This window comes from Saimiri boliviensis, chromosome 20 (genome assembly GCF_048565385.1).
Source record: "Saimiri boliviensis isolate mSaiBol1 chromosome 20, mSaiBol1.pri, whole genome shotgun sequence".
NCBI classification, from domain to species: domain Eukaryota; kingdom Metazoa; phylum Chordata; class Mammalia; order Primates; family Cebidae; genus Saimiri; species Saimiri boliviensis.
In genome coordinates, this window is record NC_133468.1 from 31,241,204 (window position 1) to 31,264,425 (window position 23,222).

A 23,222-nucleotide genomic window follows, 5' to 3' on the forward strand; every position below is an offset into this window, starting at 1 on the left:
AGAGCCCAGGCTCCTCCCTCCTCCCTTTGTCCCGCCAGCCCCAGCAGCTGCAGCAGCTTTGATCGCGGTTCTAGGTCTCTCCCCCACTGCATCTTCCCCTCTCCGGCAGGGCACCCAGACTCCCCTTCAAAGACACCACTTCCACCCCCCTTTCACACTTAGGGAATCAATCCTTCCATTTTCTCTTGGCTTGCCGAAGCACAAAAGATGCATTCAAGCGGTGTAAAGAAAGAAGGAGAAAGTGATATTTGAAAGCAGACATTGTCAAGGACGTGGCAAGGTAGCCAGAGACTGACGCTCAGAGAACAAGGCCTCCCACTTTGAAGGCAGGAGGCAGTGGTGTGGTCAGGTTAATAATGCCTCGTGGCCCGCCTGCGCGGTGGCTTATGGCTGTAATCCCAGCACTTTGGGAGCCGGAGGCTGGTGGATTGCGCGCGCCTGAGGTGGACGGATCGCCTGAGGTCAGGAGTTTGAGACCAGCCTGGCCCACATGGTGAAACCCTGTCTCTACTAAAAATACAAAAATTGGCCAGGCATGGTGGCAGGCCCCTGTAATCCCAGCTACTTGAGAGGCTGAGGCAGGAGAATCGCTTGAACCCTCAAGATGGAGGTTGCAGTGAGCAAAGATCATTGTACCACTGTACTCCAGCCTGGGTGACAAGAGATTCCATCTCAAAATAATAATAATGATAATAATGCCTCGTGTTCAAAGAGCAGTTTGCAGGTGATAAGATGCTTTTTCACACAATTCCTATTTGGTCCCCACAATTCTCCCTGTTTTACAAACGAAGATGCTCAGGGGCCCAGAGGGTGGAAAATTTAGAGATCAGGGGTCATTCCCTAGACCCATTTCCTCCCTGGGGGTCAGATGCCAAGGGAAGTGAAAAGCAGGCAGAAAATAAGCCAACCACAGAGGCTCTGATGCCTCTGCTAGGAGCCAGGGCTTAGAGACTAACGCTGACAGCATGGAAAGCCACACTCAGGGTCCCATACATTACCATTTATTTGCAGAATAAACACAGACTCAAAACACTGAAATATGGAGTTTGTGAAGGATGTGGATGGCAGAGGTCATGAGATGAGCACCCCCTCCTTGTTTTTTTAAATTTTGGTTAAGTAAATTGATACTGAAGAAACTCAACAGAAGAACTCAAGTCCATGAAGCCTCACATCCTACTCACACGCCCCCCAGTCCCCTGCCCTGCACCCAGTCAGCATCCGGCTTTGTCCATTTTTGAGACCAGATGCCCCCACCCCTCCCCACTTCCAACTTCCTTCAATCCCCTTCCCCAGCTGCAACTCTAAACTCCTCACTTTCTGTTGCGGCTGATCACCAGCCCCAGCCTTAGAGGGCTGAAGACTATACCCTCTGAGGAAATCACAGTCCTTCCTAAATAAATACCCCACATCCCCCTCCCCTGTTACCAAATGAAAAAATAAATATTGTGGACACCCACCCACTCCTGATGAAACTCTCCTGGATTTGGGGCCCCAGCCATTCACCTGTAAAATCCCTTCTCTACCCTCTTTGCAGCCCCCTTCAACTCCTCCCCAGGCCCAGCTGAGAGGGAAGGAGTGGAAAGGGCCATGAACCCTTCTGATGCTAGGGCACCCCTCCCCTGTTATCGAGGTCCAAGCAGGGCCAGGGCTGAAAGGGAGAGAATGAGGATGGTTTGGGTGTGAAAACCAATAGATGACCCCCCACTCCTGCTCCGGCCCTGGTTGTAGCGGCCCTGGTTGTAGCGGGCACTGCCACCTCCTCCTTTGCCCCCGGAACCATCCCTTTGAGGAGGGTATGGAGGCCGAGGAGGCCGAACTCGGGGAGCCCCAGCCCCAGCCATCCAGTCATCTGCATACTGCTGTCCCCCTCCAGAGCCACTGGCGTCCTCATCTGCAAGGAAGAAGAGGGACAGAGACAGACAGGGTGGGAAGGAGAGGCAGAGAGAGACAGAAGGAGGAAAAGAAATTGGGATAAAAACAGAAAGAGAGAGGCACGGGAGGGAGATACAGGTGGATTCCGGGTTGGGGAAGGGAGAAAGACCGTGAGTGACAGGAAAGCAGGGAAAGAGGGAAAAAGAGAGATCAGATAGCAGGCACAGAAGGGAGAAATCATAATGGGAGACAATGAGACAGAAAAAAGACAGGCAGATGGGGAGAGAGGATAACAGGAAAAGAGAAAAATCAGAAGTACACAGAAGCAGAGAGCAGCCAGGAAGAGGAGTGGAGGAAGAGTGACAAAGACAGAGACAGACAGTGAGAAGGAAAGAAGAAAACAATGAGTGGCTGTGTCTTGTTTCTCTGTGTGGCAAACTTCACCCTGGGAAGCCAGCTCAATGTCACCCACCACCCTGGCTTCCCAGCCTCCCCCAAGTTGCCCCCTCCCCCATTTTCCCACTGCCCTTTGCCCACTGTTCTCTAAGAATGTTTTTGTGTCTCCCCTACTGACCCGAAAGGATAAGACACCCTCATTGGTCTATTATCCTCAGTCTTTGAGGTCAACGCTCAATAAATGCTGGTTGAATGAATTAGTGAATGAATGAATGAATGAACGCTAAGAGCAGAGGCACGGGTGGGAACTACGGGGTGGGGAGGGGGCTTAAGGGCAGTGGGCGGGGCTCCGGACCAGGGACACCCGGGTCTCACCCGCATCCTGCCCGTCCAGGTCGTGTCCCAGTGCGGCCGCCTTCATCCTGGCCGTGGCTGCCCGGAGCAGTAACCGACGCCGCCGTGTCGGGACATCGGGGATCGAGGTGTCCACCTTGAGCTCGGGGTTGTTGACCTGCTCGGCCGAGGTGCCCCCGATCACCGGCGGCAAGTACCTGCGAGCAGAGCAGTCCCAAAGCTCCCGCTCGCCCGCGCGCCCCGCCCCTCCCGGCCGCGGCCCCGCCCCTTGCCGTCCCTCCAGGTCCCCGGGGCTCACCGGCCCCGCCCGGCTCCGGTCCAGCAGGGCGCCGCTTCCAGCGAGGCGTCCGCTGCCATGCGAGAGTCTCCGCACACGGTCAGGGACAGCCGGGCCCAGAAGCCCCGCATCCGGGCCAGGCGCTCCCGGAGCTCCCACACCTGGGCGGGCGAAAGGGGACGGGGCGAGCTGGAGCGCGACCCCCATCCCTGGCCCCGGCCCCGGCCCTCCTCACCCCCAACTCTCGGTCCCCCCCGCCCCCCGCACCAGCCTGTGCAGGTTGGTGCCTGCGGCCGTCGTGGGCCGCTCCTCTTCGGTAACCATCGACCACAGCCGGCTCGGCTCTTCCCGGGGCGGCGGGGCTCGACGGTTGCGGGCCGGCACCGGGTGGGGGGGCCCGCACTCCTGAAACACCTGCGGCACGGAGAAGAGACCTCACACAGTCACCCTGCGGTAAAACCACACTTCGTCCCCACTCTGACTCCAGAGTCTCTTCCCAGAGTACTACACTGTCTCCCTGACACCTACACCGTCCCTGCCCCGGGCCTCGCCTCCACCCTTCTCTCCCCTGTACCTGGGTGGACACCTTCCCACTGTTTTCCTGCAGGTACATCAAACCCTCCGAGATCTTCACCCCAATGGACTCAGCCGCCAGCTCAAACGAAAAGGGACCCTGGAGCTTATCAGCCAGGATCAGGAGACCATCTTAAGGGAGGAAGAGAAAGAAAGTATGGGATGAGTGGTGAACTAGGATGTTCCCCAAAATCCTCACTCGGGCCTTAGAGAAGTAGCAAAGTATTTGGGAGGAACTCATCTGAGTTCCCTCTCATGTTTCCCCCTCAGTTTGGCTTTAGAGCCCCTCTTCAGTTCACGCCCCACCTTACTCAGGGCCCTCCTCCATCCCAGAGACGTTTTAAAAATTAAAATTAAAATTTTAGGATTTCTTAAAGATAGGGTCTTACTCTCTCACTCGGCTGGAGTAGAGTGGCACCATCACAGCTTACTGCAGCCTCTCACTCCTGGGCTCAAGGGAGCCTCCTGCCTCAGCCTCTGGAATAACTGGGATAACAGACATGTGTGCCACCATGCCTGCTAATTTCTTTCTTTCTTTTCTTTCTGTGTTTCTTTCTGTCTTTCTTTCTTTCCTTTTCTTTTCTCTTTTTTTTGGTAGAGATGGGGTCTAGCTATGTTGCTCAGGCTGGGCTCTAACTCCTGGCCTCAAGATCCTCCTGCCTCAGGCTCAGGAGTAACTGGGACTACAGGCATGTGTGCTACCACAGCTGGCTAATTTCTTTTTTTGTAGAGATGGCATCTAGCTATGTTGCCCCACCTGGCCTCCAACTCCTGGCCTCAAGTGATCCTCCTGCCTCAGCCTCTCAAAGTGCTGTGATTACAGGCATGAGCCACCATGCCTGGCTCCAGGCTTTCTTGAATCCCCTCACCCAGATAGTTGCCCCAGTCAGGCTCCAGTCCCCTGTTGCTGAGACAGCCACGAACCACGTTGAGGCAGAAGCCCCGGCAGGGCATAAGTGAGGGGACCCCCCGGCATAGGGGACAGCCGATGAGACGCATTAGAGCCTGGCTGCAGCCTTCAGACACCGGCACCTGGGGGCAGAGAGTGGGGCTGTGTCCTCCACAAACACCGTGGCTGCTCTCAGCCTGGCTTGGTGCCGGGCACAGAGAGAAATCACATGCCCCATCCCACCTTCCCCAGGCTCTGAGTGGAGAGCTGGATGTGGGCACCTAGGGTTGGTGACCCCCCCGTAGCAGCAGGTGAGATTGTCACAGATCTGAGGAGGGAGGTTCCAGGTTGCTGACACTGATTCATGGGAGGGGTGGACTAGAGAGGCAGTTGGCGGTCTGAGGAAAGATTCAAGGACAAGAATGAGCCCATCCCAGCTGGGTAGGGAGGAGGCAGTCAGGAGGCAGAAGGTGAGGCTGGAAGGTCAGGGAGAGGATGGGTAGTGAGAGAGGCCAAGCTAGGCTTCTGGCCTTCAGCAGCAGGGAAGTGGAGTCATTGAAGGGTCCTGGGAGATTGGGCAGGGGCAGTATCCAATCTTGAACTGCTATGGAGATAGGCAGGCCCTCAGGGACTGACAGGGGGCTATGGGTCCACAGAGGGCAGAAGGGGATCAGAGGTGGTCAGAGATCACAGATTGTGGAGCAGTGGAAGCCCCCTCCTTCCTAATTCATCCTGGGACACCAGGGCCTTGAGGCAGACAGAGCCCCAGGCTTGTCCTGCTAGTTTGGTGGCTGATTCTTCCTCCTGAGGTCTCTTTCACTTCCGCTTCTCCCTCCCTGGGTCCTGCCCACACTCAGTCCCCCCTAACCTTAAGCGCTTCGCTGACCACAATTCTTCCAGTCTCCAGGCCCTGCACAAAGGCTCGGGCAGCCACCAGGGTCCGGGTTATCTGGGAGAAGGCAAAGAAGGTGAGAAAAACCACAAGGTTGTCATGGGTCAGTCAAGACTGGAGCCAAGAGATTGTACCAAGAACAGTGGGGGTTAGGTTTGTGGGGTTATCTCAAAGGGAGTAGTGTTGGGTGGTACAGAGAGGCAGGTTCAAGAGCCTCACAGGAATTATAGTCTAAAAAAAAAAGAAGGCTTGAGAAGAGATGGAGGGATTGTGTTATACAGGGCTTAGAGATAGAGAAATTGTATATCAGAACTAACACTGAAATTGAAGCCAGAAGACTGGGTGTGAGCCACAGCTCTACCACTTAAATTTACTGGCTGGAAAGCTTAACCTCTGGGATCCTCAGTTTTCTCATCTGTAAAATAAGGGTGTGACTGTCTATCTTGCAGGGTTATGATGACACCTAAATGTGAGTCTATAAATTAAAATGCCTTTTGCATACTGAATACATATTTTCTGTTTAGTTGAACCAGAGGCAGTCGAGCTGTTAGGATTAGGGAGGGGTTGGCAGAAAGGTGGCTGGAGGTCAAGGGCAGGTAAGTATTTGTGTGAAACTAGGGCACAGAATGGGAGGTGGTGAGGGTGGGGACAACTGCTTAAAGAAGATCAAGGGGCATTGGGTCAGGCAGTGGTCAAGATAGGGATCACCAGGTCAGAAATGGCTTCGATGCAGGAGTGGGGGGATCGGATCACCAGGTCAGAGGTGACTGGGGAACGCCAGTTTGGAGGTGAGTGGTGCATAGTTCAGGGGTCACTAGATCAGAAGGGGCTGAAGCTCAGGCCTCAGGATCCCTCACCTGCAGGCGAAGGCGGCGGGGTGACTCCCCGAAGGGCTGCAGAGAGCCATCGGTAGATGAGGCCAAGCGTGAGAGGCAGAGCAGGTAGTCAGGGGGAAAGCTGTACTGTGGGTGCAGCAGCGGGAACACTCTCTCCAGGAGCTGTGCCCAGAAATCCGCCAGGGTGTCATCCAACCCCTCACCAGATTCCCCATAGAAGTCTCGAAGCCGAGAGAAAAGGCCATTGAATATGAGAGCGTGCTGGGCATACAGGCGGCCGTAGGAGTGGGAGAAGAGCTGGGTCAGGGATTGCTGGGCTACTGAGAGCATCTCCAGAAAAAACTCTGCAGCAAATGCAGGGAACAGGTGGAAGGTGGGTGAGGCCACAGAAGGGGAGAAAAGTGAACAGGCAGAGGCAAGAGGGGATGTGAGAGAAGAGAAAAGACAAGTGAATTAGAAACTGGGCAACTCTCAGAGATTGGACAGACAGGAAATGAGGGAGGGCAGGGTCCTGGAGAGAGAGTCTGGGGAGTGGGCCAGCTAAGCCAGGGCTGGAAGGGGGTAGGAGTCTTTACGGATGGAGTAACGAGTGGGGACAGGGGGCTTGCTGGGGTCCTAAGTGCCTGAGAGGAGCTATGAAGCTGAGTTTGGAGACCCCATGCCCTCACCATCAAATTTTCTGTGCCGAGCAGCCAGTGTGTGAACCAGAAAGGAGCCGCTGTCCTCCACCAGGCCTCGGAAGGTGTTCTCACTCTCCCTGATCAGCCTCTGCTCCGTCTCACTGGAACAGCAGGTGTACTCCTGCGGACAGACCCGGAGGTGCTCACCTGGACAAAGGAGATATGAAAGAATGGTGGGAAGTGATATCCTAAAATTCCTTCAATTTCCTGCCTATCTCTGGGGACTATGCCTTCGATACCTGTTTGGTCTCTCTTCTATTGTCTGCACTCTCTTCCCCACCTGACCCTATCCCTGGCCTTATTGTTTCCTTGCCCATCCCAAGTTCACTCCCATTAGCCACGGGATCATCTATTTAACAGCTGCCCTGAGGGCCAAGTCAGTGGTCAGAATGTCCTCAGGTGACCCTCCCCAACGTCCACACCCCAGACCTCGAGGGACTTCAGGATAGCTTCTAGGGATGAAGAATGGGGCTTGGAGGGGTGGGGTTACTTGGTGGGCAATAAAGTATTCTCATAGAAGGGGCTCATAGAAACAGCGAGGAGAACATGGCTGTGAAGAAAGAAACACATAGGTGGGTGTTAATTCCGAGGAGGGGATGCCTGGGGTGGGGATGGAGTAAGAGCGATATTCCGTGCATAGGAAGGTTATTGTGATCCCGGTAAGGAAGTTACAGGAGGAGAGCACACATTACTGTGGGATGAAAAGATTAGTATAACGGTCACTCTGAAAGGGAAGAGAGTTATTGTGAGATGGGGAGGCCCCGCCCCCGCCCCCACCCCCAATTCTCTAGTCTTCCTCTTTCTCCTCACCTGAGATCAGAGCGGGAGGGATTAGGTTTAAGCTATATCCCCGGGCCCCCAGCACCTGCCGGGTCTCTGCACAACTTCGGGTGACCTTTGCCTCGCTCCCGGGACCGGGACCAGGACCGGGACACAGAGACAGCAGCAGAAGCAGGAGAGATCGCAGAGTGGACATAGCTGCAGTCACCCCGGGACGGCAAAGTGGGTCCTAAGGAGGAAAGAAGAGCCGCCCAAACTTGGGAAGCTGGCACCCGGCCGCGGGACCGCTCCGCGGGCCAGATAAAGAGCGTTACCCTCTAAAACTGAATACCGAGCACGATAGCTGGATCAGGCGGCATCTGCCGAGACAATGGGAGCGGGGAGCCGGGCAGGGGGCGGGGCCCGAGGCGGGGCCCTGCCAATAATGGCACGGAGCCGGCTTCAGGGGCGGGGCCAAGGAAAAAATTAAGCCAATGTAGTGCGGAAGCACGGCAGGGGGGCAGGACCTGACTCCGCACTGAGGAGGTTGGTGAAATGGGGGCGTGGTCTTCCCTCGGGGGCGTGGCGATCCGACTCAACAGGCGGGGCCTGGGTGGAACCCAGCCTACGGCAGTTGAGAACCCAGATTGAAGGGGTTACTACCAGTCTGGTCCGAAACCCCCCCATGGAGGGGGGCATAAAGGGTAGCGAGCGTGGGGCCTGGGTGGGAGCGGGGCTAAAGCGCACCGCCCGTGTGGCCAAGCCCACGTCACAGGGTAGCACGCCTGGGAGCTTGAGGCCACACGAGGCTGTGGAGCGGCGTGACTGAAACGTGGTACGCACGAGCTCGCACACTTCCAAGCCTCGCGATAGCTACCGGTCCCTGGGCGAGCCGTTGGGATTGCGCTTGCGCACAGCGGGCCTTGTGCCTTCCCGCGTTTTTCTGGACTCTTTCGCCACAGGAAAGACAGCGGCGGCGGGCGTCTGTGCGGAAGGTGGGGTGGCCACAGACAGCTGAGGGACCTGAGGTGGGAACCTTCCCTGAACCCTGCTCTGTCAGAAGCCGCTCTTCCTGGCTCTAACAGTGAGGCTTCTCTTTGACCCAAGAATACGCCCTACCCCGACCCTCCCGGCCCTGACGGGAGGAGACTTCTTGGGCCGTGGCCGCAATGGCCTCCACCACAGAGCCGGAGAATCGCACCCCTAGGCCTCCGCAGACTGAGAGTCCGCTCTCCTGAGCGCTTGGAAGGCTCCTCGGCCCGAAGCCGCTTACCCTAGGGGCAGTTGTAGATATTTTTACCTTCTGGAAAAACAGCGAAGGAACAGCTGCTTTTGTGCCTTTTGCGTTCCCAGTTTTGTTCTCATGGCTCCTCCACCCCCAAATCCTTAAGGGCCTCTTGTTCCATTCCAGGTGGAATCAGATGCCAGTCCTCTAAAAACGAAAGCCTGGGGTCTTTTTGTATTTTTTTTTTTTTTTTTTTTTTTTGAGACGGAGTCTGGGTGGCCCATGCTGGAGTTCAGTGGCGCGATACCGGCTCACTGCAACTTCTGCCTCCCCGGTTCAAGCGATTCTTCTGCCTCAGCCTCCCGAGTAGCTGGGGTTGCAGGCGGGCGCCACCACGCCTGGCTCACTTGTGGATTTTTAGTAGAGACGGGGTTTCACCATGTTGGTCAGGCTGGTCTGGAACTTCTGACCTCGTGATCCACCGGCCTTGGCCTCCCAGAGCGCTGGGATTACGACGTGAGCCGCCAAGCTCGGCCTTGTATTTTTATTTATTTATTTATTTATTGTTTTTCTTTTCTTTTTAAAAAAACTTGTAAGTTCCCTTGCAGCAGGCAGTTTATACTTCCAAAGCCTCCAGAGGGGTGTGTCTGAAGCTGCTCTGCTGTGTGCCTTGCTTGACTTTTTTTTTTTTTTAAATTTATTTTTTTTTTAGAGATGGGGCCTTGCTATGTGGTCCAGGCTGGTCTTGAACTAATGGGCTCAAGCGATCCTCCTGCGTCAGCCTCCCAAAATACTGAATTATACGTGGGAGCCACCGTACACCACCACCCCTCGGCTTTTGGAGAGCAATTCCAAGCCCACTGCCCAATTTCCGGGGCCTTGGTGTCTGTAATCCCTTGGTGCCTTAGGTCCACTCTTGGTCTTACTTTATTTATTTGTCATTACTTTTTTTTTGAGACAGGGTCTTACTCTGTTGCCCAGGCTGGAGTGCAGTGGTGCAGTCATAGTGATCATCCCGCCTTAGCCTCCCAGGAAGTTGGCATTACAGGTGCATCACCACGCCTGGCTAGTTTTTTGTTTTATTTTGTTTTTTCGTAGAGACGGGCTCTTGCTATGTTGCCCTGGCCTCAAGCAATCCTCCTGCTTCAGGTGCTGAAAGTTCTGGGATTCCAGGTGTGAGCCATTGTAAGCACCTTGCCTTTTTTTTTTTTTTTTTAAAAAAAACCTATGAGCTGGGCCGGGCGCGGTGGCTCATGCCTGCAATCCCAGCACTTTGGGAGGCCGAGGCGGGTGGATCATGAGGTCAAGAGATCGAGACCATCCTGGTCAACAAGGTGAAACCCCGTCTCTACTAAAAATACAAAAAATTAGCTGGGCGTGGTGGCGCGTGCCTTTAATCCCAGCTACTCAGGAGGCTGAGGCAGGAGAATTGCCTGAACCCAGGAGGCGGAGGTTGCAGTGAGCCGAGATCGCACCATTGCACTCCAGCCTGGGTAACAAGAGTGAAACTCCGTCTCAAAAAAAAGAAAAACCTATGAGTTAAATTCCCTTGCAGCATGCAATTTACACTTCCAAAGCCCCTAAAGAGGGCTGTGGCTGAAGCTCCCCTGGTGTGTGCCTTGTTCAGATTTTTTTTTTTTTTTTTTTAAATATAGACACATCTCATGTTGCCCAGGCTGGTCTCAAACTGTTGGGCTAAAGTAGTCCTCTTGCCTCAGCCTTCCAAGTAGCTGGGACCACAGGTGTGTGCCACCACACCTAGCTAGTTTTTGCTTATTTTTTGTAGAGAGGAGGTCTTGCTATGTTGCCCAGGCTGGTCTCAAACTCCTGGGCTCAAGGAGTCCTCCCACCTTAGCTGCCTAAAGTTCTGGGATTACAGGTGTGACCTACCGCATCCAGTGTGCTTAAAGAAACAAACAAACAAAACCTGTGAATTAAATTTCTTTGCAGTAGGCAGTTTGCACTTCCATAGCTTCCAGAGAGAGATGCGTCTGAAGCTATCCTGGTGTGTGACTTCCTCAGCTTTTGGAGAGCAACTCCAAACCTGCTGGCCTGTTTTTGGGGTGGTGGCGTCCTTAATCCCTTGATGCCTTAGGTCAGCTCTTTGTTTTATTCGTTTATTTATTATTTTTTGAGATGGAGTTTTGCTTTTGTTGTTCAAGCTGGAGTGCAATGGTGCAATCTTGGCTTACCACAATTTCAGCCTTCTGGGTTCAAGAGATTCTCTTGCCTCAGCCTCCCAAGTAGCTGGAATTACAGGCATGCGCCACCACACCGGGCTAATTTTGTATTTTTAGTAGAGAGGGTGTTTCTCCATGTTGGTCAGGCTGGTCTCAAACTCTTGTCCTCAGGTAGTTGCTCTACCTCAGCCTCCCAAAGTGCTGGGTTTACAGGTGTGAGCCACTACATCCGACAGTTCATCTTATTTATTTATTATTACTTATTTATTATTATTATTTTTTAAGAGATAGGCTTCTGCTCTGCAGCCCAGGCTGGAGTGCAGTGGTATGATCATAGCTCACTGCAGCCTTGAACTCCTGGACTCAAGCAGTCCTCCCACCTCAGCCTTCTGAATAGCTGAATACAGGCATCAATAACAGGCTTGCACTGCTACACCTGGCTAATTATTTTTATTATTTTTTGTAGAAACAGGATCTTGCTGTGTTGCCCAGGCTGGTTTTGAACTCCTGGGGTCAAGCCATCCTCCTGCCTCTGCTTCTCAAAGTGCTGGGATTATAGGCATGAGCCATGGTACCCAGCCTTTGTCCTAGTTTTTGGTCTCATTCACCCAATCCCAGAGTTCTAGAGCTGTTCTCTTGGAAAGAAAGGGACTATTCAGTGCTGGGGCTGGAGAAGTGCTGTGGTAGGAGCTCTTCTCTTTCTTTCCCCAGCTGGATCACCATGCCTACCCTGCCGTCCTCGTCCTCCTGGCCCCATAGCTCCTCCTCGCCAAGCATATCCTCCCCACTGCAAAGAGCTGTGGGAGTTGCGAAGAGGGTCTTGTCTGCATCTTCTAGTTCCTCTGCCAGTCTGCCTTTTGATGACAGGGACTCAAGCCATACCTCAGAGGGGTAAGTAGTTGGTGAGAAGGTGTTGCATTGTGCAGCCACTTCCTGTGTCCATGGCAGCCTTTCCCCTCTTGTTTTCGCACATTGATGATAATATGCATGGGGCCATGTGAAAACACCAGAAGTGCTATACTCGTTCAGCAGTGTCGCCCTCCCTCCAGCTCCAGGTGTTTTTTTTTTTTGGCAGTTCTAGATGTTGTAGACATCAAAATAGTAGTACATCCTGTTTTTAATCCATCATCCATCTTTTTTTTTTTTTTTTTTTTTTTTTTTTTTTTTTGAGATGGAGTTTCGCTCTTGTTACCCAGGCTGGAGTGCAATGGCGCGATCTCGGCTCACCGCAACCTCCGCCTCCTGGGTTCAGGCAATTCTCCTGCCTCAGCCTCCTGAGTAGCTGGGATTACAGGCATGCACCACCATGCCCAGCTAATTTTTGGTATTTTTTTTTTTTAGTAGAGACGGGGTTTCACCATGTTGACCAGGATGATCTCGATCTCTCAACCTCGTAATCCACCCACCTCGGCCTCCCAAAGTGCTGGGATTACAGGCTTGAGCCACCGCGCCCGGCCCATCATCCATCTTGTCTAAACGTATCTTAAACACATTTCTGTGTTCAGTATATACCTCTGGTGGGGGCTAAGAGGTGGCAGATGGGAGAGTAAAGAGTTCTTTATTTGTTGCCTGGCAAATTGTGTATACTTTTTAGCTGATGTCCTCTAGTTCTCCTACTTGGGGATTTTGTAAACAGGTCTGTGTATCCTTATTAATTACCGTATATGAGTTTATTCTCTGTATGTTATAATAATATGTCTTGGTTTTTTATCTTTCCAGAAGGAAAAAAGCTAATTTCAAAAAGATCTGCTTTATCCCCTGGCTGTTTTAATTGGCTTTCTTGGAATCATTTCTGTTTGTGTCTGTGCTACTATGGGGGACCAGATTATATCAGTGTAATAAACTTGAATCGATAAGATATGTGGTTTATGTTTCAAGGGGTGAAATTTAACTCCAGGTACATATTAATCTCCCGTTTATGCATGAGTGATAGATAACTTCCTAAGCCATGTTTTTTTTTCTCTACAAAGAGCAGTGATCTCTCTACCTGCTAAGTGAGTAACATTTGATTTTCTTATTCAGACAATACTAGGAAGGTTTGTCCTTCCCCTGCCTCAGTTCCTCATTCTTCATCTCCATTGCTTTCACGTGAAAGTTTTCCTTTAAGACTTTGTCCATAGCTGGGCATGATGACTCACGCTTGTAATCCTAGCACTTTTGGGAGGCTGAGGTGGGTGGATCACCTGAGGTCAGGAGTTTGATACCAGCCTGGCCAACGTGAAACCTCATCTCTACTAAAAATACAAAAATTAACTGGGCATGGTGGTGCACGCCTGTAATCCCAGCTACTAGGGAGGCTGAAGTAGGAGAATTGCTTGAACCCCGGAGGCAGAGGTTGCAGTGAGCCAAGATTGTGCCATTGCACTCCAGGCTGGGTGACAAGAGTGAAACTCCATCTCAAAAAAAAAAAAAAAAAAAAGACTTTATCCCAACTTCCTACTAACAATAAGCTCTTATTTTCTTAAAATCTGAATACGTTTTTTTTTTTCTCATGGAGATGGGGTGCTGTGAGAGAGAAGCTATAATTCATTAGCTTTTTATATGGAGGCAGTAGGGTGGCTATTATTTTTTACAGGAATAGTGACTCTTTGTCAGCTGATGAAGGCAGTGACTTTGAAGACAGCTTCAATTGCAGTGTGAAGAAGAGAGCAGCAAAACAACCACCGAAAACAACTCCAGTGAGTCAGCCAGTTTTCTTCTGTTTATGAAACTTGAATGGAAAGAACGAAAAAAATCTAAAAGAGGCTCAGGTGATATGCTTAGTAAAAGACAAGACTTACAAAGTATTAAGGGACAGAGATAGGAAGAAGACAAATTTTGAAGAGAAAAGAATAAGAGGAGACCGTTAGGATATAGAGATACAGGAAGGGGACTGAAGGACGTTTTTTAAAGGGAAAAAAATTAATAAACTTCACAGCAGTATGAAAATCAGTTATTTCATGGTGGCTCACGCCTGTAATCCCAGCACTTTGGGAGGCCAAGGCAGGTGAATCACGAAGTCAGGAGATCAACACCATCCTGACCAACATGGTGAAACCCCGTCTCAAAAAAAAAAAAAAAAAATCCGTTATTTCGGGTCTAAGTCAGTAAATCAGATTCTGCTGTGGAGTTGGCAGCTTAAGCCTACTTATATGATAATGATGAAACCAAGTGTTAATGTCACTTTACCTTTTTTTCATATTTCTGATCTTTTTATACATATTAGGTGGCAAAACATCCAAAGAAAGGGTCCCGAGTGGTACATCGTCATAGCCGGAAACAGTCAGAGCCACCAGCCAATGATCTCTTCAGTGCTGTGAAAGCCGCCAAAAGTGACATGCAGGTAAAGCAGTCTCTTAACTTTTGTTGATACCATCTCTCTTTTTGTAAGGTGGTAAGAACAAGCGTTTGCTAACTTGATTTGTTGTGAACATTTTAGTGAGTATGACATATCAAGAAAGATAAGATTATGGGGTGAATCCATGGAGTGATAGAAAGGTGACTTTGGAGAGCATGTTCTTTCTTTTGGGGGGGACAGTCTCGCTCTGTTGCCCAGGCTGGAGTGCAGTGGCGTGATGTTGGCTCACTGCAGCCTCTGTTTCCTGGGTTCAAGCAATTCTCATGCCTCAGCCTCCCAAGTAGCTGGAATTACAGGTATGTGCCACCACACCAGCTATTTTTTGTGTATTTAGTAGAGATGGGGTTTGGCTATGTTGGCCAGGCTGGTCTCGAACTCCTGACATCGGGTGATCTGCCTGCCTCGGTCTCCCAAAGTGCTGAGATTACAGGCATGAGCCACCGTGCCCAGCTTCGAGAGAGCATGTTCTTTTCTTAAAGGTATCACAGGAGTGATTTTGCCTTTATTGACTGATAGAGCTGATGAGGAGAGGCATTGCATGACCTGGGAAGGAAGCTTGGATGTGGATAGCACCTTGTTCACCCATGTTATTTTTTAGCTCTATCTTGACAATTATACCTAATTATTTTTTCCCACTCTCTATTTCTTTTTCTATAATTTTATTGAAGTTCTAGTATCTGAAAGTATACAAAGTTTATATGTAGTTTTAAAAATAAAAATGAAATGATCACCCAGATCTCTAGCCCCAGCTCAAGAAATGAAACAGTAATATTGTTGTAGAGATCCTTTGTGTTTCTTCTCTCTACACTACCTCACAGTCCCCTTATTACCCGTAAACACTAGAGTGAATTTTGTGTTAATCATTCTCATCTTTTATTATAGTGTTACCACTATGAATGTGTTTTTTAATTATATAAATGAATTTGTTATTCAGGCCTCTGTTATTTAATTATTTCAGTTAACTTTGTTTGAGATTTGGCCACATTAATGTTAAATTTTATAGTGTCTGGAAAAGTATTTTAAATTTTCAAACATACAGAATTTTGCTAGTTATGTTTTCGTTATTTGATTTCTAACTTTATTGCATTGTAGTCATGGAATATGGTGTTTGAAATTTATGTAGGGGCCGGGTGCAGTGGCTCACACCTGTAATCCCGGCACTTTGGGAGGCTGAAGAGGGTAGATCACTTGAGGCCAGGAGTTTGAGACCAGCCTGGCCAATATGGTGAAACCCTGTCTTTACTAAAAATACAAAAATAAGCTGCGTGTGGTGGCGTTTGTCTGTAATCCCAGCCACTTGGGAGGCTGCGGCAAGAGAATTGCTTGAACCCGGGAGGCGGAGGTTGCAGTGAGCTGAGATTGTGCTACTGCACTCCAGCCTTGGTGACAGAGTGAGACTCTGTCTCAAAACAAACAAACAAAAACAAAAGAAATTTACAGAGACTTAGCTTTATGGCCTAGTATTGAGTCGGTGCGTTCGTTTTATCTTTTCTGTTTCTTTTTCTCCTTTGCTTGCTTTCCTTTGGATTTCTGTCTTCTATCCCCAGTGTGTTAGTTCTATCCATTCCCCTTCTCCAACAAACAAATTAGACCTTACTATTTTATACAGTCAATGTTTGTTTATACTTACCTTCATTTTAATCATTTCATCTTTAATCTCGACTCTTCCATATTAGAATATTCTCTCTCATCCTTTACAATTTTCTTTATGGAGTTTATTAACGAATTAATTAGTTTTTGCTTACATAAAGATGACTTTTACCCTTATTCTTAAAAGAACAGTTTTCTGAGTATAGTATTCTAAGATGACCTTTTATCCCAGCACATTAAAGAGATTATTCTGCTGCCTTTCAACTTCCCTTATTGCTGCTGAAAGTCAGCTGAGTCTAATGTAGTGCTGTTCAATGCAACATTTTGTAATGATGGCAATGTTCTGTATCAGTGTTGGCTAGTACAGTATCCACTAGCCACATGTGATTATTGAGCACTTGAAATGTGGCTGGTGCAACTGAGTAACTGGATTTTCCATTTTTATTTTATTTTATTTTATTTTTTGAGATGAAGTTTTGCTCTTGTCCAGGCTGGGGTACAGTGGTACGATCTCGACTCACAGCAACCTCTACCTCCTGGGTTCAAGTGATTTTCCTGTCTCAGCCTTCTGAGTAGCTGGGATTACAGGCCCGTGCCACCATGCCTGGCCAATTTATTTGTAATAGCCACATGTGGCTAGGGGCTAATGTGTTTGGGCAGCTCTTGTTTGTAAACGTTTCAGTTCGTAAGTATTAAATGCACATTCTTTGTAAGTAATCTCTTTTTTTTTTTAAGACATTTTTATTTTTGCTTCTGTGTTCTGATGTTATACCTGTAGGATGTTTATACATGTAAATTTTCTTTATATTTGTCATGCATAAGATTCATTAGCTTCCTGGCTCTGAGGATTAGTGCTTTTCAACAAGTATGTATAGAAAATTCTTTTCAAGCCGAGTGTGATGGCTCATGCCTATGATCCCAGCACTTTGGGAGGCCAAGGTGGACAGATCACCTGAGGTCAGGAGTTCGAGACCAGCCTGACCAACATGGTGAAACCCCATCTCTACTAAAATACAAAAAATTAAACAGGCATGGTGGTGCATGCCTGTAATCCCAGCTACTTGGGAGGCTGAGGCATTAGAATTGCTTGAACCTGGGAGGTGGAGGTTGCAGTGAGCTGAGATTGCACCATTGCATTCCAGCCTGGGCAACAAGAGTGAAACTGTCTCAAAAAAAAAAAAAAAAGAAAAAGAAGAAAAGAAAAGAAAAAAGAAAAATTCTTTTCAAATATTGCCTTTCTCTCATATCATCTTCTGTTTTCAGTTAGGCATCATTAGAGCGTCTCACTCTATTCTCCATGTCTCTGAATATCTCTTTCACGTTTGTTAGTCTCTTTAGACTGCGTTTTGGATAATTTCCTTGACTCAATTTCCAGTTCACTCATCTGTTTTCTGTATCCAATCTTTAAACCTATCCAATGAATTTTAAATTTTTATTTATGGTATGTTTCATTTCTGTAAGTTGTATTTGGCCCATTTTCAAATTTGATTATTCTTTGCTTCTACTTTCAGGCTTCTCTTCTATTTCTGGGTTTTGTTTTTTTTTTGCCCATTCTCCCCCCACCTTTTTAAAAAAATCATCTTAAACACAGTCATTCTATAATCTATGATAGATTATTGTCTTTTTAAATTTTTTTAATTTTTTCTTTTTATTTCATTTTTTCTGTATTAAGTTTTTAGATTATTGTCTGAAGTTTTTGTGAATATAATTCTGTCAGTGCCTTGTTTCTTTATATGTTTTACTAGGTTTTATTGTGAACCACTCATTTTCCCTGAAATTCTTATGTGTTGGAATTCTTTGGGGCCTATGTCAGAGATTTTTTTTTTCATTTATTTTATTTATTTATTTATTGTTTTTTTGTATGTTTTATTGCACTTTAGGTTCTGGGGTACATGTGCAGATCATGCAGGATTGCTGAATAGGTACATAGATGGCAATGTGGTTTGCTACCTCCATCCCACCTGTCACCTATATCTGGCATTTCTCCCCACGTTATCCCTCCCCAACCTCCCTACCCCTCCGCTGTCCCTCCCCTCTTCCCCCTTAACAGATCCCAGTTTGTGAGGCTCCCCTCCCTGCGTCCAAGTGTTCTTATTGTTCAATACTGGCCTATGAGTGAGAGCATTTATTTTATTTTTATTTATTTTTTGAGACGGAGTCTAGCTCTATCCCCCAGGCTGGAGTGCAGTGACGTGATCTCAGCTCACAACAACCTCCGCCTCCCAGGTTCAAAGAATTCTCTTGCCTCAGCCTCATGAGTAGCTGGGATTATAGGCACACACCACCATGCCTGGCTAATTTTTGTATTTTTAGTAGAGATGGGGTTTCACTATGCTGGCCAGGCTAGTCTTGAACTCCTGACCTTGTGATCCGCTTGCCTTGGCCTCCCAAAGTGCTGGGATTATAGGCGTGAGCCACCGAAGTTGGCCAGCAAAGGTGGTTTTTTTTTTGTTTGTTTGTTTGTTTTTGAGATGGAGTTTCGCTCTTATTACCCAGGCTGGAGTGCAATGGCGCGATCTCGGCTCACCGCAACCTCCGCCTCCTGGGTTCAGGCAATTCGCCTGCCTCAGTCTCCTGAAGCTGGAATTACAGACACGCGCCACCATGCCCAGCTAATTTTTTTTTGTTTTTAGTAGAGATGGGGTTTCACCATGTTGACCAGGATGATCTCGATCTCTTGACCTCATGATCCACCCGCCTCGGCCTCCCAAAGTGCTGGGATTACAGGCGTGAGCCACCGCGCCCGGCCAAAGGTGGTTTTTTTTTTTTGTTTTTTTTGTTTTTTTTTGAGACAGAGTTTCGCTCTTGTTACCCAGGCTGGAGTGCAATGGTGCGATCTTGGCTCACCGCAACCTCCGCCTCCTGGGTTCAGGCAATTCTCCTGCCTCAGCCTCCTGAGTAGCTGGGATTACAGGCACATGCCACCATGCCCAGCTAATTTTTTGTATTTTTAGTAGAGACGAGGTTTCATTATGTTGACCAGGATGGTCTCGATCTCTTGACCTCGTGATCCACCCGCCTCGGCCTCCCAAAGTGCTGGGATTACAGGCTTGAGCCACCGCGCCCGGCCAAAGGTGGGTTTTTAAGAGAGAAACCTGCTTTTGCTTCTGGCAGTTGCCTGGGGGCCTAGGAACATTCTAGAATCACTTTTTTAAAAAATTATTTTATTTTGAGAGAGGGTCTCAATTCTTTCTAGACGAGTGCAGTGGTGCTGTCACAGCTCCCTGCTGGTTCAACCTCCCAGGGTTCAGGTGATCCTCCCAACCTCACTCACTCTCATAGCTGGGACTATAGGCATGTGCCACCATGCCTAACTAGTTTTCCTATTTTTGGTAGACCAGCCTGGGCAACATGGGTTTTGCTTTACTTGGGTTACTGCTCCCAGACTGAATCACTTTTAATTACCTGATTAAGATTATTCTGGGCTGGATGTAGTGGCTCATGCCTGTAATCCCAGCATTTTGGGAGGCTGAGGCGGACCTCACTTGAGGTCAGGAGTTTGAGGCCAGACTGGCTAATATGGTGAAACCCCATCTCTGCTGAAAATTCAAAAATTAGCCATTAGTCAGGTGCAGTGGCGCACACCTGTAATCCCAGCTACTCAGGAGGCTGAAGCATGAACCTGGGAGGTAGAGGTTGTAGTGGGCTGAGATTGCATCACTGCACTCCTGCTTGGGCTACAGAGTGAGACTCTATCTCAAAAAAGAAAGAGAGAGAGAGAGAGAGAGAGAGAAGGAAGGAAGAAAGAAAGAGAAAGATTACTTTGATCATTTATGTAGAGTGGATCTTGACTGCAAATCCAGATCTTAGGGCTAACTATGGTTATGAATTCTCAAGGAGGAATTTTTTTTCCTTCCACTGCACCCTCAGGTCATAACTTGCTGTCTTCGTCTGCCCTGTAGGTTTAGTGTTCAAACTCCCTTCCTTGAGGATGTGACTCTTTGTAGGACTCTAGCTTTATTTAGGTGCTTTTTCTTCGACTACTCGTCTTGGAAAGAGCTTAGGCTCTACCACCTGTGCTCTGCACTCCATGCAGCCATCTGGATACAAAGTCAGGGTCCCCAGGGTTTAATGAAACCCTTAGGGCAGAAGTCAGTTTGCTTACTTCCTAGGTTTGCTACCTACACCTGATTTTTGGCCTACATTAAATTTTACTTTTCATTCTAGTTCACCAGTATGTTGTGAAAGATGTTTTAAATGTTTTATAGATGTTTAGATGCATCTCATTTAAAAATTAATGTATTTAAAATAAAGTACAGAGAAAGACATGTATGTAATTATCAGGCTTTTTTTTTTTTTTTTTTGAGACGGAGTTTCGCTGTTGTTACCCAGACTGGAGTGCAATGGCACGATCTTGGCTCACCGCAACCTCCACCTCCTGGGTTTAAGCAATTCTCCTGCCTCAGCCTCCCGGGTAGCTGGGACTACAGGCGTGTGCCACCGTGCCCAGCTAATTTTTGTATTTTTAGTAGAGATAGGGTTTCACCTTGTTGACCAGGATGGTCTCGATCTTTTGACCTCGTGATCCACCTGCTGGGATCCAAAGTGCTGGGATTATAGGCGTGAGCCACCGCACCCAGCCCTATCAGGCTTTGTTTTGAATGGAATATTTTCCCTGATCCTTAATGTAAAGATCTTGTGCTATAACTTTTAAAGCCATACAAATAAGAGTGCTGAACTGTGGACTTAAAAAGTAGATGTATAAATATTTTTAATCAATATTACTTGGAAAATAAAATAAACACATAAACCAATATGCTATTTTCTTTACCTCTTAAATATTGGGAGTTCTTTACATTTTTTAAGTAAACTTTAAAATTATGAAAAAAAAAAAAAAAAGAAGTTTAGATGCATCAACTAGGAAGATCATACAGGATTTCTATTCTGTCATATTGCCAGGAAAGAAGTCATCTATATATTTTTTTCCTAGTCTTTGGTAGACGAGTGGCTGGATAGCTACAAGCAAGACCAGGATGCAGGATTTCTGGAGCTCGTTAACTTTTTCACCCGATCTTGCGGATGTAAAGGTGAAGAAACTGCTTCTCCTTTCTAATTCCCAGCCTTTTGTCCTATGTTATGAAATTCTTTCTCTATTTAGATAAGTAGGATTAGACATTTCCTATGTAAAGGAAGACGGTAAAGCATTAGAAAAATTTTACTTATTTAGGCTGGGCACTGGGGTTCACACCTATAATCCCAGCACTTTGGGAAGCCAGAGTGGCTGGATCACTTGAGATCAGGAGTTTAAGACCAGCCTGGGCAACATGGCGAAACCCCTACTAAGATAGGAAAAATTACCTGGGTATGGTGGATTGGGACTGTAGTCCAGATACTCAGGAGGCTGAGGCATGAGAATTGCTTGAACCCGGGAGGTAGAGGGTACAGTGAACTGAGATAGCACCACTGCATTCCAGCCTGGGTGACAGAGCCAAACTGTCTCCAAAAAAAAAAAAAGAAAAGTTTCACTTATTTAACTAAATTTTTTATTGATAAATATGGCCAGTGATCCAGTAGGGATCCATGTTGATTTGGAGGCAAGACACTTTGGGGAAAAAGAACTAATTATGCTTATGTGATGACACAAATTTGAAGACACCCTTTAGCCTTTCTAGATGCAATAATCTCTTATTTTATTACTCTTTTTTTTTTTTTTTTTTTTTTTTTTTTTTTTTTTTTTTGAGACGGAGTTTCGCTCTTGTTACCCAGGCTGGAGTGCAATGGCGCGATCTCGGCTCACCGCAGCCTCCGCCTCCTGGGTTCAGGCAATTCTCCTGCCTCAGCCTCCTGAGTAGCTGGGATTACAGGCACGCGCTACCATGCCCAGCTAATTTTTTGTATTTTTAGTAGAGACGGGGTTTCACCATGTTGGCCAGGATGGTCTCGATCTCTTGACCTCGTGATCCACCCGCCTCGGCCTCCCAAAGTGCTGGGATTACAGGCTTGAGCCACCGCGCCCGGCTATTTTATTACTCTTTATTTCCCAGCTACTTTGCCCATATTTCTCCTCTGTAGCTATGGTACCCTCAGAATTCTTAATGTCATGGCTTAATTTATTGGGACAGACGGTCTCAGTCAGATTATATTATATAAGAAGTCAGCATCTGGCTTAGTTTTATTGCTCTCTTTGTTTTTTGTTTTTTTGTTTGTTTGTTTGTTTGTTTGAGACAGAGTCTCATTCTGTTGCCCAGGTTGGAGTGCAGTGGCATAGTCTCAGCTCACAGCAACCTCCACATCCTGGGTTTAAGCAATTCTCGTGCCTTAGCCTCCCAAGTAGCTGGGATTACAGATGTGTGCTACCACACCCAGCTGATTTTTGTATTTTTAGTAGAGACGGGGTTTCACCGGTCTGGTTGTGAACTCCTGACCTCAGGTGATCCACCTGCCTTGGTTTCCCAAAATGCTGGAATTACAGGCATGAGCCACTGTTCTCGGCCTTTTTTTTTTTTTTTTAAGCACAGTTTTTGACTGCTTAAGTCCTTTCTTTCTTTTTTCTTTTTTTTTCTTTTTTAAAGCAAATCCTGCCTTGGGTTTATTTTGTACAGATAGTGCAGGAGGACACTAGTCCTCTGTCCTCACATTGGCAGGCAGAGATCTCTACTCTGAAGACTGTACGGGCCTGGGTACCTTTGGGAGCCTGAGCTAGAACTGAAGCTGGAGCTGCAGCCTGGGCCTTCATTTGATCCTTGGCCTTGGGCTGGCACACCCTGAGCCCCTTGGCAATGTGGGCACAAACATGCTTCCAAACTTGGGATGAGTAGTGTAGGCAAGTGGGCTTAACTTCCTTGGGCATTACAAGGGCCTTGATGGCCTTGGCATGTGTACTCATGGCCTTGCCATTGTTGGCCTGCATTTTCTTTGGGCCCTTCTTGTTGTGCTTCTTGGCAAAGTGCATATTCCTCAGGAACTTGGGGTCCATCCCCTTAAGAGATTTGTATCTTTGTGATCAGGGTTTCTTGATGCCATTTCTGTGCTATTTTCAGCCTGGTTATGTGAGGTGTGGTTCTTGGACTTGGCCATGTCTGCACCATGACCCATGGCTCCCTTCCTTTGGGTTTTTAGAGAGATTACCTTATAGCAGATACATAGCTGGATGGTGGCAGACTGTTGACTAGGATTCAGGTCCTCTGATTCCCCACCTAACTGTGGTATGTTCCCTTCCTCATCTTCAGGTATATATGTAAATGATCACAGTGTCCTGTTATTTTCCTTGTAAGCACCTCATATCCATCATTCTTTAGGCACCGTGACCACTGAGATGTTCAAGAAGATGTCCAACTCAGAGATCATCCAGCACCTAACAGAGCAGTTTAATGAGGTGGAAGAAGACAACCAGGATCCTCTTACTCTTTTTATTTCAAAACG

At 48.0% G+C, this 23,222-nt stretch overlaps 2 protein-coding genes across 3 annotated transcripts in view; one reads left to right on the plus strand and one right to left on the minus strand.

The window, feature by feature from the left end:
- Window position 1: 1 nt before the first annotated feature.
- Window positions 2-7,935, minus strand: GPC2 (glypican 2). Its single transcript, XM_003934202.4, has 10 exons — window positions 7,580-7,935; window positions 6,758-6,916; window positions 6,111-6,433; window positions 5,230-5,310; window positions 4,342-4,504; window positions 3,474-3,604; window positions 3,167-3,313; window positions 2,921-3,060; window positions 2,644-2,819; window positions 2-1,891 (listed from the first exon to the last, which is right to left on the minus strand). The coding sequence occupies exons 1-10, from the start codon at window positions 7,743-7,745 to the stop codon at window positions 1,623-1,625; spliced, it is 1,755 nt and encodes a 584-aa protein (XP_003934251.1). The 5' UTR covers window positions 7,746-7,935; the 3' UTR covers window positions 2-1,622.
- A 357-nt stretch (window positions 7,936-8,292) lies between these two features.
- The window catches only part of STAG3 (STAG3 cohesin complex component), a 43,633-nt gene continuing 28,703 nt past the window's right edge, over window positions 8,293-23,222 (plus strand). For both annotated transcript variants that reach the window (XM_074390527.1, XM_074390528.1), the window contains exons 1-6: window positions 8,293-8,556; window positions 11,645-11,824; window positions 13,509-13,611; window positions 14,139-14,255; window positions 20,791-20,887; window positions 23,099-23,175. In XM_074390527.1, coding sequence (XP_074246628.1) covers window positions 11,655-11,824; window positions 13,509-13,611; window positions 14,139-14,255; window positions 20,791-20,887; window positions 23,099-23,175 — 564 coding nt within the window. In that variant the 5' untranslated portion in view covers window positions 8,293-8,556; window positions 11,645-11,654. The remainder of the gene's footprint in view (window positions 8,557-11,644; window positions 11,825-13,508; window positions 13,612-14,138; window positions 14,256-20,790; window positions 20,888-23,098; window positions 23,176-23,222) is intronic.